General features: G+C 35.5%; 1 protein-coding gene across 3 annotated transcripts in view; it reads left to right on the top strand.

Moving 5' to 3' along the window:
• The first annotated feature begins 733 nt into the window (after positions 1-733).
• Positions 734-22,024, top strand: part of jakmip2 (janus kinase and microtubule interacting protein 2) — a 36,264-nt gene continuing 14,973 nt past the window's right edge. For 2 of the 3 annotated variants that reach the window (XM_058758927.1, XM_058758929.1), the window contains exons 1-15: positions 734-870; positions 9,911-10,145; positions 11,809-12,306; positions 13,228-13,437; positions 13,900-13,998; positions 14,217-14,363; positions 15,386-15,526; positions 15,613-15,666; positions 16,768-16,890; positions 17,004-17,132; positions 18,604-18,687; positions 18,889-18,951; positions 19,903-20,001; positions 21,786-21,884; positions 21,957-22,010. In XM_058758927.1, coding sequence (XP_058614910.1) covers positions 10,017-10,145; positions 11,809-12,306; positions 13,228-13,437; positions 13,900-13,998; positions 14,217-14,363; positions 15,386-15,526; positions 15,613-15,666; positions 16,768-16,890; positions 17,004-17,132; positions 18,604-18,687; positions 18,889-18,951; positions 19,903-20,001; positions 21,786-21,884; positions 21,957-22,010 — 1,929 coding nt within the window. In that variant the 5' untranslated portion in view covers positions 734-870; positions 9,911-10,016. The remainder of the gene's footprint in view (positions 871-9,910; positions 10,146-11,808; positions 12,307-13,227; positions 13,438-13,899; positions 13,999-14,216; positions 14,364-15,385; positions 15,527-15,612; positions 15,667-16,767; positions 16,891-17,003; positions 17,133-18,603; positions 18,688-18,888; positions 18,952-19,902; positions 20,002-21,785; positions 21,885-21,956; positions 22,011-22,024) is intronic. The other variant, XM_058758928.1, reaches the window with a different exon arrangement.

Below are 22,024 nucleotides of genomic sequence, written 5' to 3'. Positions count from 1 at the left end.
CCATTCCTTCATCATGTATTTTAATACAAATAAATAAAATAAATGTAACCATAACTTTGTATGTGTGTACAGAAGCCTCTGATTTATTATTTGCATACTCAAGGTGAAAGGAATGAGTATCTATCTATCTATATCTATCTATCTATCTATCTATCTATCTATCTATCTATCTATCTATCTATCTATCTATCTATCTATCTATCTATCTATCTATCTATCTATCTATCTATCTATCTGTCTAACATTTATTCAGACACCTTCAACATTTCTCACATTATCACAGTTTATTCACTGTAGTTTAGAAAACGGTAATAAAATATGACAAGAACTCAGAGTTAAACTGTGTCAGAACAAATGCATCTTGATAATGTCGGATAACTTTGATAGAAAGGTATACAATGAATTAGGTTGAAAGTCGTCAGCTGTGAAATTTAAGTACACAATTTGATAATACCAATTTAGATCTATCTATCTATCTATCTATCTATCTATCTATCTATCTATCTATCTATCTATCTATCTATCTATCTATCTATCTATCTATCTATCTATCTATCTATCTATCTATCTATCTATCTATCTATCATCTCTGTAGGAGGACTGCAGTGAGTGAACTGAATGCGATGAGGTCATTCTGACAGCAGGAGGAGGGCGGGGCTACGCAGCATCATTCTTACAGCGGGGAGAGGGCGGGGCTACGCAGCATCATTCTGACAGCCGGAGGAGGGCGGGGTTACGCAGCATCATAGGAGCTTGTCGTTTTATTGTACGGCTGCTGATGCTGAGAGGTCTCGCTGAGAAATATGTAGGACCATGATCGCGGATTTGAGGTTTGGGGACCGTGGCACTTTGTGGCGGATTGTTTTTTAGGTAAGCACAGCTTTATTCCGGGCGTCTTTGAGTCGCTGCTGTTTTAACTGTTCGTGCGCGCCGTCGCTGAGATGCGCTTCAAAGAGCCACCGGACAGACTGACAGTATTAACAGGAAGGCTTATAGGAATGAAATTAGGGCACGCCTAGAAAGCATGCAGCACACGGCGTTTATGGCTCGGTTCTGGTGTGATATGTTGTTTTTGTATGGATGTGTCAATGGGAATGGGCGAGCTCGGCCTGCGCGTCATGACGCGTTAGATTCAGCCCTGCAGGCCGCGAGGAGACACTGATGCGGTGCATTACACATTATACTCTCTCATACATGATGCTACTCATACTCATAATAGCATCCACTTCTCATCACAGAACCATCATCTGTCGAAGGCCTCGGGCAGTCTGTCACATGACCTCTGCAACCGTGTCAAAATAACAAATCTCATCTATATCCTTTGACTGTATACTGCAGAACAGACAGGGAAAATAGCGTGTTAATATTTGAAATGTTTAAAAATCCCTTGAGGAAGGAGCTTTGTACTGTATTGTATTGCTATTCATCCCTACTTAAAAATCCTGCAGGATTGTTTACAGGATGCCTATTGGAATTTCCATCATTATAATTTAGGATCTGTGCTTATAAAAATCAAATAAGATGGACGAAACTTATATCCTCAGAGTCCTGTTCACCATTGCATAATTACATCAGAACTCTACATGTGTGGTTATAAAATGTCTTATAAAATCTCTTTGGGAAGATGTACAAGATTTTCTTTAAATTCCATTTGATGTCCTAAATGGGCATTTTTGGAATCAGGAACATCCTATTGAGAAGTATGTGTTCTTAAAGGTCTGCTTTTTATTTTGAATTAGAATCCAAAAAAGGCAATTTCCATTAGAGAACATTTAGGACTTGTTCCAAATGATGAAAATTATGAAAACTGCAATTGAAATCCCCAAGCATTTTTAACGAGGGACCCAAATATGAGTATTCATAGGTTGCAGGGAATCCTTCAGAAAATAAGTGAAAAGCAGTACAGTGGCTCTTTCTGTGATCATTTATATATATATAAAATGGTTATTGTTCTTAAAAAGTCTGCAATATATTACATAACTTTTACTCTATACATTAACCAGTCATATGTCTTCATATTACAAAAAAGACAACAAGAAATTTCAATAGCCAATGTGTTCTGCATTTTACAGTTTTGGCTTCTATACTGTAAAATAGTAGCATTTTATTATTATGGTAGCTGTTGAAATATAAAACATTGAAATATTTAGCTATTATTATTATTATTATTAATTTAAAGTCTGAAAGAATAACCATCCAAAGTTTAGAGTGTTGTCTGTATTATTTTGGATTAGTAGATTTTGTTGTTGTTGTTGTTGTTGTTGTTGTTGGTACAATTGACATAACCAAGATTATTTTTCCCTGACAAATAGAGGCATTATCTTAAAATATCCCAAATCTATTTTACAAAAAGGAAATGACATACAGGTATACTAACTGGAGAAACTGTAATTTTATGCATTTAATCTCCGTGAAATTGAATGGAAATATCTTGAGGGGTGAGAGAGCACAACAAGCTTTTCAAATCAGTGTTATATTTTCTTTTTCAATGTGAATTGATATGGTAGACTATTGATCAGTGTGCACTTGTGTTTGCATTTATAAATGCAAACTAAAATGACTGTTAGTTATTACACTAGCCTCCATTTCCGATTTCCTGGAAACAGAAATTTTAAGATTTCTTCTATTGCAGGGGTCAAACTGAGTCATGGCTAGTGAACTCTGTGTTATTGTGCTTGTGATGTCTGGAGTTTGGTGTCAGTGGATGTAAAAGTGGGTCATGATGCCAGTGTGTTTGTGCTCTTGTCTCATGCTGTAGCAGTAAAAGGGCCAGAGCAGCTGGAAGAGAAACTGACTGTAACGTCCCTTTAACAACCCAGTCCCTCAACTCTTCCAGTAATTAGATGCCTTTCTATCATTTGGACAGCATTTCATGTTTCAGAGTGCAGCCAGGTTAGCTCTGAGCATTTTTATTGCCTATTAAGTGGAACACATTTAATCACTTCTTTTACCTCACATTACTAAATTTCAGTCTATTGATTTGTCACATGCAAATTTATTAGTGGCATTTGCTAAGGCAGGCGTCGCTGTTACGCATGCTTGTAATTTACAGGGATTTTACAAACTATACAGTACAGAAGCTTTACATAAAGAAATGAAAAATCAATTAAACAAATGAAGAACTACAAAATTTTGTTTCCATTGTATTACCAGACTTTGGCTACTGTATATGCTGCCTCTGTTCACAATAAAATCAGAATGCATTCAGTGTTAAAAATTTGCAGCAAGCTCTGAAATTCAATGTAAAGACATTTTCAAAGCACTATTTGAGAAATTGCCAATGCATTAATTTATTTAAAAAAAGTAAAAAAAAAAAAAAGCTTATTCAGGTGAATCTTTCAAGATATTTTGTTGTTGATTTGAAAAAATTGAACCCATTTCATTTAAGTGCATAAACACAGTTGCCAAGAAAATGTAAAATAGAAGACACAAGATGCATTCCCAAATTGTAAGGAAGCTGCAGTTTTAAATATTTGATACATATTTAAATATTGTTTTAAATATATAAAATCTTTCAGCATCTTTATTGTCAGTATGGAATATCACTGATCTGTTTATTAAAAAAAGACAGCGTTAACATGCATATTTGAACGGAAGTAGGCAGCTGTCTTGCTGATGTAATATGCATAAATATATAAAGTAAAAAAAAAGAAATTTGTTAATCAAAGGAGAAAACACCATATAGAAACCCATATGACTCACGGACCTCACAATAAGAATGCATTGAATGTTTTGTTCTGTGTTGGTCCTAATGAAAATTAACCATGGTTTTACTACAAAAAAAAAAACAAACAAACAAACAAAAACACACACATGGTTATTGTAGTTAAATCATGGTAACCACAAATTAACCATGGTTTGGCTACACTAACCATAGTTTAAACGTGGTATTTGTAGTAAAACTCTGGTTATCAATCCGCCATGCAAAAAACATGGTTACAACATTTACTTTTGTACCTTATTTAATTTCCGTAAGGGCTTGACTGGTAAATTTGAGCTACTATCTTGTCACATTTGGAGAAATCTTTTCGGTATGATTTGGTTTGGAACTGAACTGAACTGGCAATGTGAATATTCACAAAATATATACAGCAGCTATAATGTAATTTATGCATCTATGGTAATTAGTGTCATTGATGTGTCAGATGTCTCAACAGATTGGGTTTTGCTGTAAATGAATGCAAAGCTTCTAGATGAATTTATACAAAAAAGGTGTTTCCCACTGGAAATATTCAGTGTGATAGGGAGCATGTCCTATACTTAGCACACAGAAACACTCGCAGCAGAAACATTCAGAGGGATTTATGGATGCAGAAGTCTGTGATAGACAGATAAATCAGACCGGATGACCACGGCGGCAGCTAATTGTGCCCCACACAAATATATTTTTTAAACTTGGCACCCAGTGGCTTCAGTGTGTGCTTTTTGATTCCGTCGTTTCTGGGTTAATATGGTATTAGTGATAGTGGTTTTATAGTGTGGTACAGTATGGCATCGACTCATTCAGTCCTGAACTAGTAGATTATTGTCTTTCATGCATGTGTACAATGATTAATGATCACAACAACCTCTGTGCATCCTTAAAATCAGCATAATGTGCTAAAAGCATTGGTACATTTGAATTGAACAGATTTATTCATTTTGATGAGGATATGACTGAATTGTTAGAGTTACAGTGGTGGGATGAACTGAGCTTCTCTGGAGGGAAAGCACATCAGTAATCGAATGGATTTTGCTGTCGAACATGCACAGTTTAATCAAAATATCTGCCCGACATCTAAAGCTGTTGAATCATAGATTCTGGCGGACAGAAAGATTAACTGGCGCAAATTACATAACCAAGATTATCATCCTCTGCCAACAAGGTAGTAGTAAGCAAATAGCTATGTATGACATTACAGTATGTTACAGTAATTATGCACAGCTTACAATAATAATGCACTCGAATAAAGGAAAATACTTCTATTCTCTCTCTTTCTCTCTGTCTATAAGGTTTCTGAAGAAATCCTCGCTGTTTATATTCTGTCACCCAAAATCTGATATTCTTCAACAGTGATAACCATCAGATGTTGAAATAAATGAATGCTCTTTATTTTACTCAGAATATATATATATATAATGAATGAATGAATGGGATATTTTCTTTTTCTAGCCAATGAGTGAAATTATAACATACTATACTGTACTATACTTCACTGAAGCATGTTTATCACAGTGCAAAAAAAAAAAAAAAAAATTCTGAATAAATGATCAAAATGAAGTGATTTTATGCTTAAAACAAGTCATTCTGGTTTCATATTCCAATAATATGATTAGCTGGATTCTTACAGTAAACGCAGTATCATAGAACCACTTTATTCATCATAAGTAGTTCTGAGTAGTTCTTCTGGATGACATTTCAGGTAATACAGCATCATTTTAAGTTAGTACAGTAAATAGCCTTTTTATATTTTATTTATTTATTAAATGCATGAGGGTTTAAAGGGTCTGACCGCACACCGCTGTCACCACTGTGATTTAAACGTAGATGTTTAGATGTCCCCTCCGTTAAGAAGTGCTGGCATACTGTACATTGTATATTGAAAGTGCTAAACGTGCTAAAACAGGGTAATTTCTGTCAGAGTAACCCTTCATTTAAAATATTCACACTATTCCCTTGAGCTCAGTAGTGGAATATAATCATTTTGGATAGAAGGCAAGTGTGTGTGTGTACATATTTTTGTCTACTTTTTAAAAATGTATATAATTAATTTTATTTAATTTTATTTAAATATTTTAACATTTATTTTTATTTTTAATTAATTAAACACTTGGATATAATTCAAACACTGAGAAAAATTCTTAAACATCTCTGTTTTAATCTGTGTCCGTCTCATTGTGCATGTTGATCATTTCAGGACTTTGGTCTTATATGGAAAATGGCTAGAGATCTATTTTAGATCCGTTATAATCAATGACGCCGTCTGCACTGGCATGGTCTACTAAGGCCATTTTGGCAGCATTTCTATTTTGGATGCACAGTACAGCAACTTCAGCCAATTTATTTTGTATTGTATGTGTGAAGTACCTGCTATGCAGTATATTTAGCCTTTTATATTTAACTACCTTCTGTCAAAGCCAGATTGTAGTAAAGAAAATTATGAAATTGCATTAGTCCTGTTTGGGTGGGTCGGAAAAAGTATTTTAAAGTTTTGATAATTGCATTTCATATTAATTTAAATTACATTTTAATTTAATTGTAAATAACATGTCAGAATAGCTTTTTTTTCGGCAAATATTGATATGTGATATGTGACCCTGGACGACAAAACCAGTCTTAAGTGTCAATTTTTCAAAATTGAGATTTATACATCATCTGAAAGCAGAATAAATAAGCTTTTCATTGATGTATGGTTTGTTGGACAATATTTGGCCGAGATACAGCTATTTGAAAATCTGGAATCTGAGGGTGCAAAAAAATCTAAATATTGAGAAAATCGCCTTTAAAGTTGTCCAAATGAAGTCTTTATATCTTCATGGAACATGATCTTTACTTAATATCCTAATGATTTTTGACATAAAAGAAAAATCGATAATTTTGACCCATACAATGTATTTTTGGCTATTGCTACAAATATACCCCAGCGACTTATGACTGGTTTTGTGCTCCAGGGTCACATATAGTGAATGGGTGCCGTCAGAATGAGAGTCCAAACAGCTGATAAAATCCATCCATTAAAAAGAAAATCCACGAAGACGAAAAAGTAGTCTGGTCTGAATCAGGAGAGAAATCTGCACAGATCAAGCAGCGTTTACAAGCCAAAACAGCTCTAAACAAATATGTGGCTGGAACATGAGATGGATTTGTTTTGTACAAAACACACAGCTTTTGGCTTTTCCAGATGTTAACTGATGCACTGGAGTGGATTACTTGTGGATTATTTTATCAGCTGTTTGGACTCTCATTCTGACGGCACCCATTCACTGCAGAGCATCCATTGCTGAGACACTGATGCAATGCTGCATTTCTCCAAAACACACTCATCCCGAGGGTCATAATTTCAGCAAGTAATTAATTTGACATGTCAGATGCTTCATGCTGTCTTGTACCAGCAGCACATCTTATTTTGCCCTGATAATTGTGCCTTATTTTAGTAGTTTCAGGCGACTACTGTGTTTTACTGACAGCTGTATCTGGAGAGACAAGCTTCAGTCTTCATTCACAATCTCTTAATCGCCATTATGCCTCATCATCATCATAATCATTCACAATCTCTTAATCATCATAATGCTGTTTATGTAATGAAGGTCTTCTTGAGTTTATATGTCTGACTGTAGAAGACGGTTGCAGTGTGCATGGCTGTGAAGCGTGGTTAAACACTGTAGTTTAGTACAGTCAGCAGCCCAATTTTAGTATCTGAGTGCTGGTGTGACACAGCATGTGTGTGTGGGTGAGCGGTTTGCTGCATGTGTTGTCAAGAAAACTCGAGCCTGTGCTGTCAGTGTCTTGTGTAAGTTGATTGCTCTTCATGCCTAATAATTCAACGCTGGGCCAAGAAAAAGTGGTTTATGATTACTAGTACTAGATTGTTTTTTTAAATTCAGGTATTTTTGCTATGAAACAGCTTGTAATTTCCTGTGTATGGAGGGGAGTTTAGAAAATACACTCAATTAAAACACACTTTTCCTTGTTCTTTTATTGCTACTAATAATGCAGTGCATTTAAATGTACCACAAGATCATTTTTGTGCTACACTTTATTTTAAGGTCCAATAACAAACCATTAACTGCGACTTTTGCCTCAATAAACTCCTAATTTGCTGTTTATTAATAGTTAGTAAGTAGTTGTTAGGTTTAGGATTAAGAGATCTAAAATATGATCATGCAGAATCAGGGTTCGTTCACACAGAGTGCATGTTTCCATTCCAGTGCACTACTTTTAACTACTCTTAAAAGAATTTCAAAACTGGACCAATCAGAAGAGCCTGGAGGCGGGGCAAGCGTTGCAAGCTTTTGTTTAGAGAAGCAAGTTGGCATGGCAACTGTTGTTTGATGGCAACATGACAGAGTAGGCATTCTGTGCTGCGCTTTTATTAAAACCATTCCTGAGTGCTGCGTCTCACACAAAGATGCACTCTGTACAAACAACTCCCAATGCATTAATATGTGCTTTATAAGCACTAATAAACAGTTAATGTGCTAGTAAGTAATATGCATGCTAATCACTGATCTATAATAGAGAATTGGTCCTTAAACTAAAGTGTTACTGAAATGTCAAATAATGCTCTCACACACTGTTATTTGGCAACCCAGCGCTGGGTAAATATTGGACAGAACACATGCTGGGTTATTTTGACCCGTCTGCTTGGGTTAAATATTTTTCCCCAGCTTGCTGGGTAGTTTTATTTAAATCAACTATTGTTGAAAAATGATTATATTTCTGGCTTAAAATGGGCTGGAGATAAAAAATCACACACAGAATTACTAGAGGCAACAGCAATAATCAAAAGATGAACATTTATGGACAAAATACAAGACAAATTGAATTTATTTGGGTGAATACAGCATAGTTTACAATATTACATACATTTAAACTCGTTTAACAAGCATTTTAGACATAAATATGTAACATTTAAAAGTAGCATTTTAATTTAAGTGTATTCAAATGTTCTCTGTAATCACTTTTTACAGAAATAGTGCTAATTCTCGTGCTGCTGTTTGCGGGGGAACTGTGAACTTGTTTCGTCGGAGACAGGCTCAACCCAGCGGTTGGGTAGAAAAAAATAACCCAGCGTTAAAAATGACCCAGCAACTTGGTTACAGAAAAAAATAAAATAAATAAAAATCCAATAAAATGACCCAACAAGCTGAACCCAGCATTTGGGTTAAAAAAAATAATAATAACCCAGCTTTTTTTAGAGTCTAATGTCCTGAACATGTACACACACTCCACTACATATCTGACACGGTTTGGCATAATTTGACATAATCACAGCTGATTTTGAGTTTTCAGAGCCGTAGCTTTGTAGGCACTGAATGCAAAAGAGCTCACATGAAATATGTCATCATGCTCTTCAATACAGTAAATCATATTCTGGCCGTGTGTATTGGATCGACTTTTGCCATTGAAATGACTGACAAATGTGTCCCAATCAACCTGCATTCACCTATATGTAATAATTAATATTAGTATTAATCCTAATTAATTGATATTCATATGTGACCCTGGAGCACAAAACCAGTCTTAAGTCGCTGGGGTATATTTGTAGCAATAGCCAAAAATACACTGTATGGGTCAAAATTATCGATTTTTCTTTTATGCCAAAAATCATTAGGATATTAAGTAAAGATCATGTTCCATGAAGATATTTTGTAAATTTCTTACCGTAAATGTATCAAAACTTAATTTTTGATTAGTAATATGCATTGCTAAGAACTTCATTTGGACAACTTTAAAGGCGATTTTCTCAATATTTTGATTTTTTTGCACCCTCAGATTACAGATTTTCAAATAGTTGTATCTCAGACAAATATTGTCCGATCCTAACAAACCATACATCAATGGAAAGATGATTCATTCAGCTTTCAGATGATGTATAAATCTCAATTTTGAAAAATTGACACTTAAAACTGGTTTTGTCGTCCAGGGTCACAAATTTTATTATAGATTTTCATATTCTATGACATTGTGGGTCTGGGACTAAAAGGCATTTGAAAAAAGTTGCAAAATAAATGATAAGACTTCGAAGATTCCAAGACTTTCCTCAAAAGTTTCCTTCATATAACAAGAAAAGGTGAAATCTGCTGATTTTAACAAAAAGACACATAAGGCTTAGCATGACAATTTAAGTTTCCAAACATGCGTAGTGATTTTGTCTTTACCCTTACTGTAAATAGTAATGGAAATGTGTGTTTCTGTGTACTCCCACAGGTTTTCTCACTACAAGGATAATGAGGAAAAGACGGAACTGGAAACGTCAGTGTTACTTGAAGTGATGGATACTAAGAGTGTTTGAGGAACCCTTACATCTGACCCAATGGCAAAGAAAGGTCGCGTCAAGGGCGAGAAGCCTGAAGCGCTCATCTCTGCCTTACAGGCAGCCAATGAAGATCTCAGGTCGAAATTAACCGATATTCAAATTGAACTGCATCAAGAAAAATGCAAGGTAGGCTAACAGCATGTACAGATTTACCTGGGGTTTCTGAAAGGCAAGGAGAAAACAAATTCTCTTGAATTGACTGTCATAAGTCTCTTGTGCTCATTTGATCAAAAATCCAGAAAAAACTGTGATATTACAATATTATTACAATTTAAAATAGCGGTTTTCTATTTTAATATACCTTAAAATGTAATTTATTTCTGTCATGCAAAGCTGAATTTTCAGCATCATTACTCCAGTCTTCAGTGTCACATGATCCTTCAGAAATCATTATAATATACTGATTTATTATCAGTGTTGGAAACAGTTGTGCTGCTTAATATTTTGTTTGGAACCCGTGATACTTTTTTCAGGATTCTTTGATAAATGAAAATTTAAAAAGGACAGTGTTTCGTAACAGTACGATAGTAAAGGCTTATATTGTAAGAAAGGATTTCTATTTAGAATAAATGAGAAAAAACAGGTTGCAAAAAATATTAAGTAGCACAAATTGTTTCAATATTGATAATAAATCAGCATATTAGAATGATTTCTGAAGGATCACGTGACACTGATGCTGAAAATTCAGCTTTGACTACATTTCAAATTGTAATATTTCACAATGTTACTGTTTTACTGTATCTTTGATCAAATAAATGCAGCCTCGATGAGCAGAAGAGACTTGTAAAATTTCAAAAATAAATTTGTATTATTTAAAACATTTGACAGTTTAATAAATGGTGTTATATTATATAATGCAACATTTACTTTTGGACCACGGCCCTCCATCAAGTTTAATTTTTGGCGCTTCAAATAAAAAGTTTGGGTAACTCTGGAGACGAGCCATTTTAGGTTCTGATTTCTGTAGTGCCAAACTGAATTGTTAACCCTGCTATACCACTCTTGTCCACCTAGAACAGATATTGGATAAGTAAGGGATAATCAACGGTTTGCCGTGCATTAAAGGATTTTAAATGCACGACGTGGAGGCAAAGAACCACCCGACGCGAAGCGGAGTGCATTTAAAATCCATTAATGCACGGCTAGCCGTTGATTATGCCGCTTATTCCATGGTCATTTGCCAAGTTATAGACAAGTTAAAACTAGTAGCTATTTGCAGCGCAATATTTGACCGAATGGCTAAAAATTACAGTTATTTTCATCAGTTACGGCTCGTTAGCCTAGCATTCTGCCCGCTTCATATCAGACACAGAAATGAAATGCGGTAAGATCACATTTATTTGAATGAATTATAGCATTTATTTCAATTAATTATCGATCGAGAGAGAAAGAGAGAGATGACAGTTGTGTGTGTGTTACCTGCGTGCTGCGTCTGTGCATCTCTCTACGAACAATTCATTACTTAAAAAACAGCGATCTAGTATCTAGGCTATTTTATTGATAAAGATCGCAGGGAAGCGTTGACAACAAGTTTGTGTGTGATCTGCGATCTCCGACGTTCTCGCTCTCTCTCTCTCTCTGTGTATGTGTGTGTTTGTGTGCGAGTGATGTGTGTGCATCAATTAAAGCAGTGCATTAATATGGAACGGTGATTAAAGTGACTTGGAACTACCTGTGCATTAAACGGTTTTACTGCATACCTGCCAGCCAATCAGAATCCAGTATTCAGACAGACCATGGAATAAATGCAATATTACCACAAGCCTCGCTCATGAACTTGTTTCTGCAGGTGACCAAGTTGGAGCGAGAAAAGGTGCAGGAAGGCAAGCGCATCCGCGAACAGGAGCAGCATCGGCACACGGCGGCGCTGACGGAGCAGCGGGCTCGCTGGCACGAGGAGAAGCTAAAGGAGCTCGCAGCTCTGCGGGAATCGCTAACACGGCAGCATGAGCAGGAGTTAGCGCGCACCGCTAAGATTAAAGAAGGAGAGATCCAGCGTTTGCGGACTGCGCTCAGTGCGCTGCGCGACGGCAGCGGCGAGAAGGTGCGCACTGCGCTAACGCTCGAGGCCCGAGAGGAAGCCCGCCGCTTCTTTGACCAGGAGCGCGTAAAGCTGCTGCAAGAAATATCAGAGCTAAAATCCACCAAACGGCAGACGGATGAAGCACTGAGTACTATGATCATAGCCGACAAGATGAAGGCTGGTGACCTGCGCACTGAACATCAAGCGCACCAGGAGCAGATTTCCAAGATCAAGTGGGACTGTGAGCGAGATATTCGTCGATTGGTAAGCTAGCGTTTTTATTCGTAATGTGGAAATGTCAAATAATAAAGCAATGGTTTACAGTGAATTTATAACAGCTAAGGGGGATTTAGGCACAACACCCCTTAGCTGTTATAAATTCACTGTAAACCACGGCTTCTTGGGGCTTATTGCTTCCATATACGTAGTAAGGTTTGCAACAAAGTGGTTGCCGAGCAACACACAGACGTAAACAAAGGTGTATGTTACTTTGTAATTTACAACAGCTTCGAACGTGGCTCAACCAATCAGAATAAAGGACTGGAACTATCCGTTTTATAATTCTAATTACACATTTACAAGCATTATAGGTATTACAGTATATACATAATGATGTGCAATGGAAACAAAATTGGTGAAATTGATTTTATTAACTGAAATAATGTTTGTATACCAAATTACTAACATTTTTACCTTTATAATAATATACTGACAACCACCATAAAGTAGTTTATCCATAAATGAATATTTGTACTGAGATGTAGGTGAGTTTGTTTCTTCACTGGATCTTCCAATGGATGCTCTGCAGTGAATGGGTGCCGTCAGAATGAGAGTCCAAACAGCTGATAAAAACATCACAATAATCCACACCACTCCAGTTCATCAGTTAACATCTGGAGAAGACAAAAGCTGAAACAAATCAGCTTTTACTTGTGGTTTATTGTGATGTTTTTATCAGCTGTTTGGACTCTCATTCTGACGGCACCCATTCACTGGATCCACAAAAAAAACAACATAAAATGTGAGTTTACATGAATTTTTCCATTAGATCTATTACAGTTTTTGAGGAAGATTTACATTAACTAATTGCCATGTTTTACTGTAGTGTTTTTACAGTCTTTTGCAGTATAGTTACGGTTAGGCACTATTTGCAAAAGCTGAAAATGCGGTATAAACTTTGTGCAGGTGGATGAGATCAAGGCGAAGGACCGGACCATCTTCTCGCTGGAGAAAGAGCTGGAAACAGCGACGGGCTTCCTGCAGAAGTTGCAGCTACAGAAGGATGCGCTTGATGAGCAGCTTTTTTTGGTAAAAGAGGCAGAGTGCAACCTGGGAAGCCCCAAAAGAGAAATCCCCGGCCGCGCTGGAGACGGAGCAGAGCATTGTGGGAGTCCGGTAAAGAAACTAGACGTGTTGAATCCACGGATGCACGTGCTTGTAGTGCAGTGCAGTCTTAAACATATAGTCGACATCTCAAAAATGATATCAGCATACTGTAGATTATTGCTGTTAAAAGAACACATTTCTGTGTAAGAGTAAAAGATTGAAAGGTCAGAGTTAATCTAAATGGTTATGTCCATTCTTGTGGTGCAACATTTTAAGTTAAGAATAAGTGTTAATATTAACCAGTTGAAGTACTGACTTGAAGCAAGCGCTCTTTCACACTCAGTAACACACACAAACACTAATGCATTTACGTGATACTCTGCCAGCTTTTAGAAAAGGCTCTAAACTCTCAGTTCCCTGTGTAAATATGGGTGCACTTTATATTAGTGCATACATTTTTATCTTTATTATGCAATGTACAGTACATGTGTGTGTGTGTGCTACAAATATATCTGGTGTTATGTGTTTTAGGACATGAGAAGGAACCAGAGACGCATTAGTGAACTCAAAGCCACCATTCGTAAGCTGGAGGACCGCAATTCAATCTTAGTGGATGAAAGAAATGAGCTGGTATGTTTGTGTGTCATTGATGTTGTTTGCATAGACGCTTGCTGCACACTCAGTGTCTCAGTGAAGGATAAAAAGCAATGGCAACTGTGGAATGATTGTTGGTTTTTACAGGACTATAAAATCCTCAGCATGCATCTTCTTTTATGTGTGGTCTTGGAAACATTTCTCTTTTTGTGTCTTTTGTTTATGAATAATTAACCCTGAATTGCTCCTCTCAGTTGAAGCGTGTTCGAGAAGCAGAGAAACAGTGCAAGCCCTTACTGGAGAAGAACAAATTATTAAGTAGGAAAAATGATGAACTCAGCCATTCCCTTCAGAGGATGGAGGATAAACTTAAATCCATTACCAAGGAGAACCTGGAGATGGTGGGTTCCTCTTTATTTTCTAATATCTCTCCAAGTTTAATGTGTGATTAAATCTAATGCATTTGTTACCGAATGCTAACAAAGCACAGAAAGGCATCTCAGTGTTGCTCCTAAACTTACATTTTAATCTCACGACAAACGTGCTGATTTGAGCAGATAGCGTAATGTTATTGTAGTCAAGAAGCTGAACTTTGAATGCACGTTCTTTCAAGTCTCTTTTAGTGCATGTTGCTGTAACACTGACAGTTTTAAAAAATAAATAAATAAATAGGTGTTTTGTTTTAGGATCACATAGTGACATATTGTTTTAAAGCATTTTTACATGTTTATTTAGCACTAAACACTGGGGTTATTTGAGATAAATGTTTATATAACTAAATGTTACAATTTAAATATTTTTGAATGTGAATTCACAATCTCTCAGATGGACAGGAAACACAATATAACTGTGCAGTGAATGGGTGCCGTCAGAATGAGAGTCCAAACAGCTGTTAAAAACATCACAATAATCCATCAAAGTAATCCATGTTACTTGTTGTAATGTTTTATCACATGTTTGGACTCTCATTCTGACGGCACCCATTCGAAACAAACCCATCTATATATTGGATAATCAAAGGAGAAGTAAATATTTTTAATATAAAGTAAATATTTTCGTGTGAACTATTCCTCTAAATTTACAAAAGGGTGACATTGGATAAATATACTGCTGACCTGTTCACTACAAAGTGTATAGAAACATTTCTTGTAAATAAAATACCGTGTACTGCTTTTTGCAGGTGGAAATGGCTGGATCCTCACTGTAAAAAAAAAATATTTTTCAAAGATAAAAAGATTTTTGTAGTATGTTTTAGAAGAGAAAATACTATTTCAGTTTTCTGCTTCAAAATTTGTTTACTTCAATGTGTTCCTTTGTGATTAGTTATGAAATTCACTAGTTTAATTGTTTCTACACCAGTTTTTTTTTCTTTTTTTTTTTTTTTCTCAGTGCTGTTGTATTTGTACTGTTTTGTTGTATTCAGAAGGAGAAGATTACCTCCCATCCTCCACTGAAGAAACTCAAGTCTCTGAATGATCTGGATCAGGCCACCGACGATCAAGAGATTGAGTTCCTCAAGCTGCAGGTTCTCGAGCAGCAAAGCATGATTGATGAGCTGACACGAGTGAGTACTTCTTAAAAACATCAGACACGAGTCACAACATGAGCAACAAACACCCTTCCATCATATCTTTCTTATACACGTTTCAGGATAGAGAAAAACTCTTGAGAAAGAAGAGGCATAAACGAAGCAGACCTATAAAGGTGAGTGTGTGATTTCTCAGCTGCCTGATGTTTGGGAATTGGGAGTTAACAATGAGTCATTCCACTGAATGGGTGCCATTTCTTTCCCTGGGACATTATATGTACAAATATGCATGAAAATTACCTCTAAAATACATTTTATAATTATGCAAAGCATAATACACATTAATCTAACTGCAAATGTGAAATATTAATATAAACTACTTGATTATACCAAATCATTCTGATGACACACTTTGGCGCAGGTGTTTCATAATGATTAAAATAATATTTTAGACACTGTGCAATGAGATCAGTCTGCAAATTAGTGCACCTGCTCTGTTCAGGCAAAGTCACGTTTTTTTGTTGCACATAATTTATTTTGTAAATGTGTTTCCATTGTAGTTTATGTATGTTTTGTTAAAAAAAAAAAAAATATATATATATATATATATATATATATATATATATATATATATACACACACATTTTAAGATTTTTAATGCATATCTTGGTGCTTCCATTCTGTGTTTTTATGTGATACCCCCAAATTTGTGGATGCAAACATTGCTACTGTTACAACACTTTCTAAACTTTTGGTGCAACCAGCGACCCAAACTTTCATTAAAAAAGTCCACATTAAATGGGAATCGGATCTGGAGTGTTCTTATGATGATAGTGATTGGTGTACTCTTCTAGAAAAGTCACAAACTGTATTGGTATCCACCAAACACAGACAAATTCAATTTAACATCTTACATAGAACATATTACACCCCTATAGACTAAAGTTAATGGTGGGATCTCTGCCATGTGTCAAAGATGTAAAATATCTACTGGGACTCTTCTTCATATGCTCTGGAGTTGTCCAGCCTTAGAGACATTCTGGAAGTATGTTATTGCAACAATTTCTGAAATATCAAAGAATCATGTTGATCCTCATCTTAAAATTTGGATACTAGGTGATATCAATTCACTTCGCATGACCTATCATGAAGGCTATTTTATTTTGCTTGCACAGACTTTGACTATATTTGGGCCCCTTTTCTTGATGCTCTACCTTTGTTAGGACTTAATGATTGACCAGTTTGTATATTAATTGTTATTTGTCTCCTGCACACAGAGGCATATTGTTGTAGACACATTCTATGGGTATGATGAAGAGTCTATGGATTCGGAAAGTTCCTCGGTGGCTTCCCTGCGCATGGACCGAACCCCGGCTACACCAGACGAAGATTTAGATGCGGTGAGCATTTAGGAAGATTAACTGTGGATTTATTTCATTTCTCAATCAGGATCCCTGTGTTTTATGCTGTTCATGTTCATTATTTCTCATAGACTTTTTTTTTATTCTTGAAGGGTTTGGTGGCTGAAGAGTCTGAATTGCGCTTTAAGCAGTTGACGCGGGAATATCAGGCTCTTCAGAGAGCCTATGCCCTGCTGCAGGAGCAGAAAGGAGGTGTGCTGGACGCTGAAATGGAGGCTAAGGTATTCCTCAAATACTGTCTGTGCACAACTGCTTACCCATTAACATTACAGAAATAAGGTAATACTCTCTTTACCTCTCTTTAACTCTTTCAAAAATGCAATTCATACATATAATATGAATACACATTTTTCTATGATTATCATGTTACTTTATTTTGATATTCAAATGTTGGGGTGGTACAACTGTCCTGATGAATGAACTGTCAAATCCTCATCATGGTTATTATTGTTAACTAAAACAAAAACTAAAAAGCAAATAAACAAATAAAAGAAATAAAATCAAAAAAATAAGCTTATTTTTGTCATGCTACGGTGTCGAGCAAACACGCACGAAAAATATGATGAAGTCAAATAGTATTTAATAAATACACATAAAGGTAAATCCACAGGCAGGCAGATGACACGTAGAACATCGACGTATACAATACCGGACAAGGGAAAACAGGACAGACTAGAACTTAAATAGAGAGGCACATGAGGATAATTAACGAGACACAGGTGAATCAAATGATGAAATCAAAGGGGAGACAGAAACTAGGTCACACTGGGAAGACTAAGACAATAATGAGACACTGACTCTGACAATTATATTTTAGGTCTTATAAGCTGAAGTACTAAAAAAAATAAATAATAATAGATACTGTATAGACATTAAAAAATGTAAAAAAAATCTATAAAAATGACAAAAACACACTACAAAATTACTAAAGCCTTAAAGTAATTTGAAGTGAAAAATCATGCAAATAAAAACATTCAAAATATTAACAAAAATATATTAATGATATTAAAATAACACTGATCCTCATTAAAAGAGTGACATTCTTGAAAAGAAAACATTATTAAGTAGTTTAGCATGATCTTTAATTATCATTTCTTAGAAAAATAAGCAGCGAAGCAGTTTTGTCAGAATTACAAAAAATCTGAAAACCTTTTGTCAGACAGTTCTGAATCATGTGCAACCAACATACAGAAACATGCAGGAAATTAAAATACAGTATGTATACAGTCGGTCATATAGAGGACTCCTCTAGACCCTTATTATTATCTGTCAAGATTAATAAGTCTGATGAACTAGGGTTCCAACAAGGGCTCGGTGCCATTCATATTATATATACAGATACAGAATATATACAGATTGTTTGAAAACTAAATGGCAAAACCCAACAATTTCAGAAAAAAAAATTCTCACTATTAACCAACATGAATATTACTAACATATTGGCTGTTTATAATTACTTATAAAGCACAAATTAATGTCTTATTCTGCATGATCATATTTTAGATCCCTTAATCCACCTAAACGAACAACTACCTTACTAACTATTAATATGCAGAAAATTAGGAGTTTATTAAGGCAAAAGTCTGAGTTGAGAATTGGACCAACATTTCATATATATCTTACAAAATTTTCACAAACATAAGCTTCTGAAGCAAAATACTGTTATATTTGATAGTTTTGTTATCTTTGCAGGCTCATGAGCAGCTCTTGGCAGATGCTCAAAGGTATAAAGCTAAAATCGAAGACCTGGAAAAAGAGCTCGCTTTAAAAGGACAGGTAAACATCTTTTACTACTATTGATATTAGTGCATGCAAAATGTATACCCACAGCACGCTCTGACTGCAATATCTAGTGTGGTATTTATCTCGCTGAGTGTTTTGTCCATGCTTACAAACGGATTTCACGAAAGTATCTGGTTATAAAGCCACAGTATGGCAGGTTTGTCTAATGCACATCGTTTGCTCTCGTACTCACAGGACTCCAGATGGGTGGAAGAGAAGCAACTGTTCCTCAGGCGCAATCAGGAGCTGCTGGAGAAGGTGAGTGAAAGTGTTGGGGAAAGTTACTTTTGAAAGTAATGCATTACAATATTGGGTTACTCCCTAAAAAAGTAACTAATTATGTTACTTAGTTTTTTTTATGGAAAGTAATGCATTGCATTACTTTTGGAAAGATTACTTTTGCATTGCATTACTTTTGCGTTATTTTTTCTCATCTGGGGCAAGTTTAGATTCAGGATCAATAGTGTAATTATACATTTAGTTACAGTGCATGCGTGTACTTGTAGGTACAGTAAGTGTAGGTACAATGTAATAACTTGTGTTAAAATAAATACATTGTATTACTTTTTTTCTATTAATTTTTTTTAAAGTCTCTTCTGCCCATCAATGCTGTATTTATTTGATTAAAAATACAATAAAAACAGTAATAATGTGAAATATTTTTAAAAATTTAAAATAGCTGTTTTCTATGTGAATCTATAGTAAAATATAATTTATTGCGATCAAAGCTGAATTTTCAGCGTCATTACTCCAGTCTTCAGTGTCACATGATTTTTCAAAAATCATTCTAATATGCTGATTTTCTCAAGAGACATTTCTGATTATTATCAATGTTGAAAACAGTTGTGCTGCTTCATATTTGATACATTGTCATTCAGTGGTTTAATAATGTTACAAAATATTTCTGTTTCAAATAAATGCTGTTCTTTTGTACTTTCTCTTCTTCAAAGAATTCTGAAAACATGTTTCACAGTTTCCACAACAATATTAAGCAGCACAACTGTTTTCCAAATTGATAATAATCATAAATGTTTCTTGAGCAGCAAATCAGCATATTAGCATGATTTCTGAAGGATCATGTGACACTGAAGTCCGAGGTAATGGCTGTTAATTGCAGGCAGGTTCGTAGGACAAAGAAAGCACCAACAGTGAAAGTCTTTTATAAACTCTGTCAGTCAGATGACATTTCTTCTGATGTATTTTTGCCAGGTTGAAAAGCTGGAGAATGAAAACGGAAAGCTGCAGCAGGAACTACAGGACTCTAAAGATCAGAATGAACTCCTGGAGTTTCGCATCCTTGAGCTCGAGGTTTGATCTCTATTTCTGTCCACAGATCACTGCTGGCTGCACCATAAGCTCTAACTTAAGATTTTGACATGAAGCTCTTACCACAGTGTTAAACTTTGACAAAGATCATGCTAGTTCATACAAGTTTGTGAGTAAATGTGCAATTGCATTTACAGCTGTGCGGCAAATTTTGGCTGGCAAATCCAGTCATTTCCAAAGTTTTCCCTATGCATATTTTGTGACATGACTGCACCTTAACTCAAAACTTAATTTTGCAGCTTGGTTTGTTCTTAAGATATAGCAAGTACTCATGAGCCAGATGCATCCAGCCGCACATTTACTTTAACCATTATTCCTGGATGAGGCATCTGTAAATATGTACCTTATATGTAGGGTTAGGTTTCAACTAATTGAAACAGGGCAGTTTAATGGTGGTGAGGGTAGGTCTGTAAGCTCTTGCTTAAACTGGAGGGTAAAGTGCACACTAGAGGCTTAGTAAAAGTTTGTAACTAATTCTATACTTAATTTTGTTGCACCATTAATTCTTAAGGCAGAATGTAGGTAGTAGTTCATGAGCTCTCTGTGAAGCGATGCATAGTCACAGAGCATGACATTTACTCTCAGTGATCTATAACAGCCTTCAAACATGAGCAGAGGTTTCAGTTTATTCCGTTCAAGTCAATTCTAACTTAACTTACGGTAAAAATACTTTTCCACTGGAATATAGTATTTATTCATGAAATAAATTCATGTAATAATTAATTTTAATAATCGATTTTATATCTAAATTTTATATATAAAACATTCAGAAACCATAGAAAGCTTGTTTTTTTTGACACAGGATAAAAAATGTAAAAGGTCATTGTGGCTTTTTATCTTGCAATTCTGGTAAACTCTGCAAAGTCAGAATTCTGTTTATATCTCACAATTATAAGTTTGTATCTTTGCAATTCTGGCTTTTTTTTCTACAAATTCTTCCAAGTCCAAGTTTTTTTCCCTTCATGGAGTAAAAAATAAAAAAAGTTAATTGCAACTTTTAATGACTTTTCTTTTCAGAATTGCAAATTTATATATATATATATATATATATATATTATATATAAGTCTGAATTGTGATATATAAACTCAGAATTACAAGAAAAAAGTCTAAATTGTGAGATACAAAGAAGAGCCAATAACAAGTCATTATTTTATATAAATATTTTTCTTTTAAAATGTTAACGAGTGTATATGTCATCATCATCGAGTTATAAATATGCACAAATTTAGTTGAGCATAAGTTGTAACCTAATGCCCTTTTATGTCAAAACTAAGGCTAGGTTGTGCAAAGCTGGTGCAACCGGCCACAAATCTGATTTTCCAACCCTGCACTGTGATTTTTTGCATTTTTTAATTTTGATCCAAACAATGTATTGTTGGCTATTGCTACAAATATACCCCAGCGACTTAAGACTGGTTTTGTGCTCCAGGGTCACATATACTGTACAGGGATGCCACTGCTTGTTTTTGGCATGGTGTCTTATTAAATGTATGTCCACGAGGCTGGTTGATTCTACAATAAATCATTCAGCATAAAATTCACCACAAGTAAAACACATACGTGCACAATCCTGCCAAAATGCTCGAAACCTCTCTTTGTCTCTCATTCTCAGATGGAGGCATCCATCTAGTGGTGGAAGTACAGATATATAAAAGCTACACTTTAAGGAAGCAGCCTGTCATAATTAAATAGTTTGTTGAAGACACACAGTTGGAGTAATGCTGTCGGTGTGAGTGTGTAATGTGTGTTTGATGTGATCTGTCAGGAGCGTGAGCGGAGATCGCCTCCGTTTAACCTTCAAATCCATCCTTTCTCTGAGGGAGTGAGCGCGCTGCAGATCTACTGTATAAAGGAGGGCGTGAAGGTAAATATCAAGTCATGAACTGGCACTTGCTTTCAGTGAGAAGTCATGACCCAGATCTTCTGCTCTCAACAGGACGTGTGTATACCAGACCTCATCAAGCTGCTGGATATACTCGGGGACAACGGGGTACGTCACAGACT

Source organism: Onychostoma macrolepis, chromosome 21 (genome assembly GCF_012432095.1).
Source record: "Onychostoma macrolepis isolate SWU-2019 chromosome 21, ASM1243209v1, whole genome shotgun sequence".
Lineage (NCBI taxonomy): Eukaryota > Metazoa > Chordata > Actinopteri > Cypriniformes > Cyprinidae > Onychostoma > Onychostoma macrolepis.
This window is presented reverse-complemented; position numbering and strand designations above follow the sequence as displayed.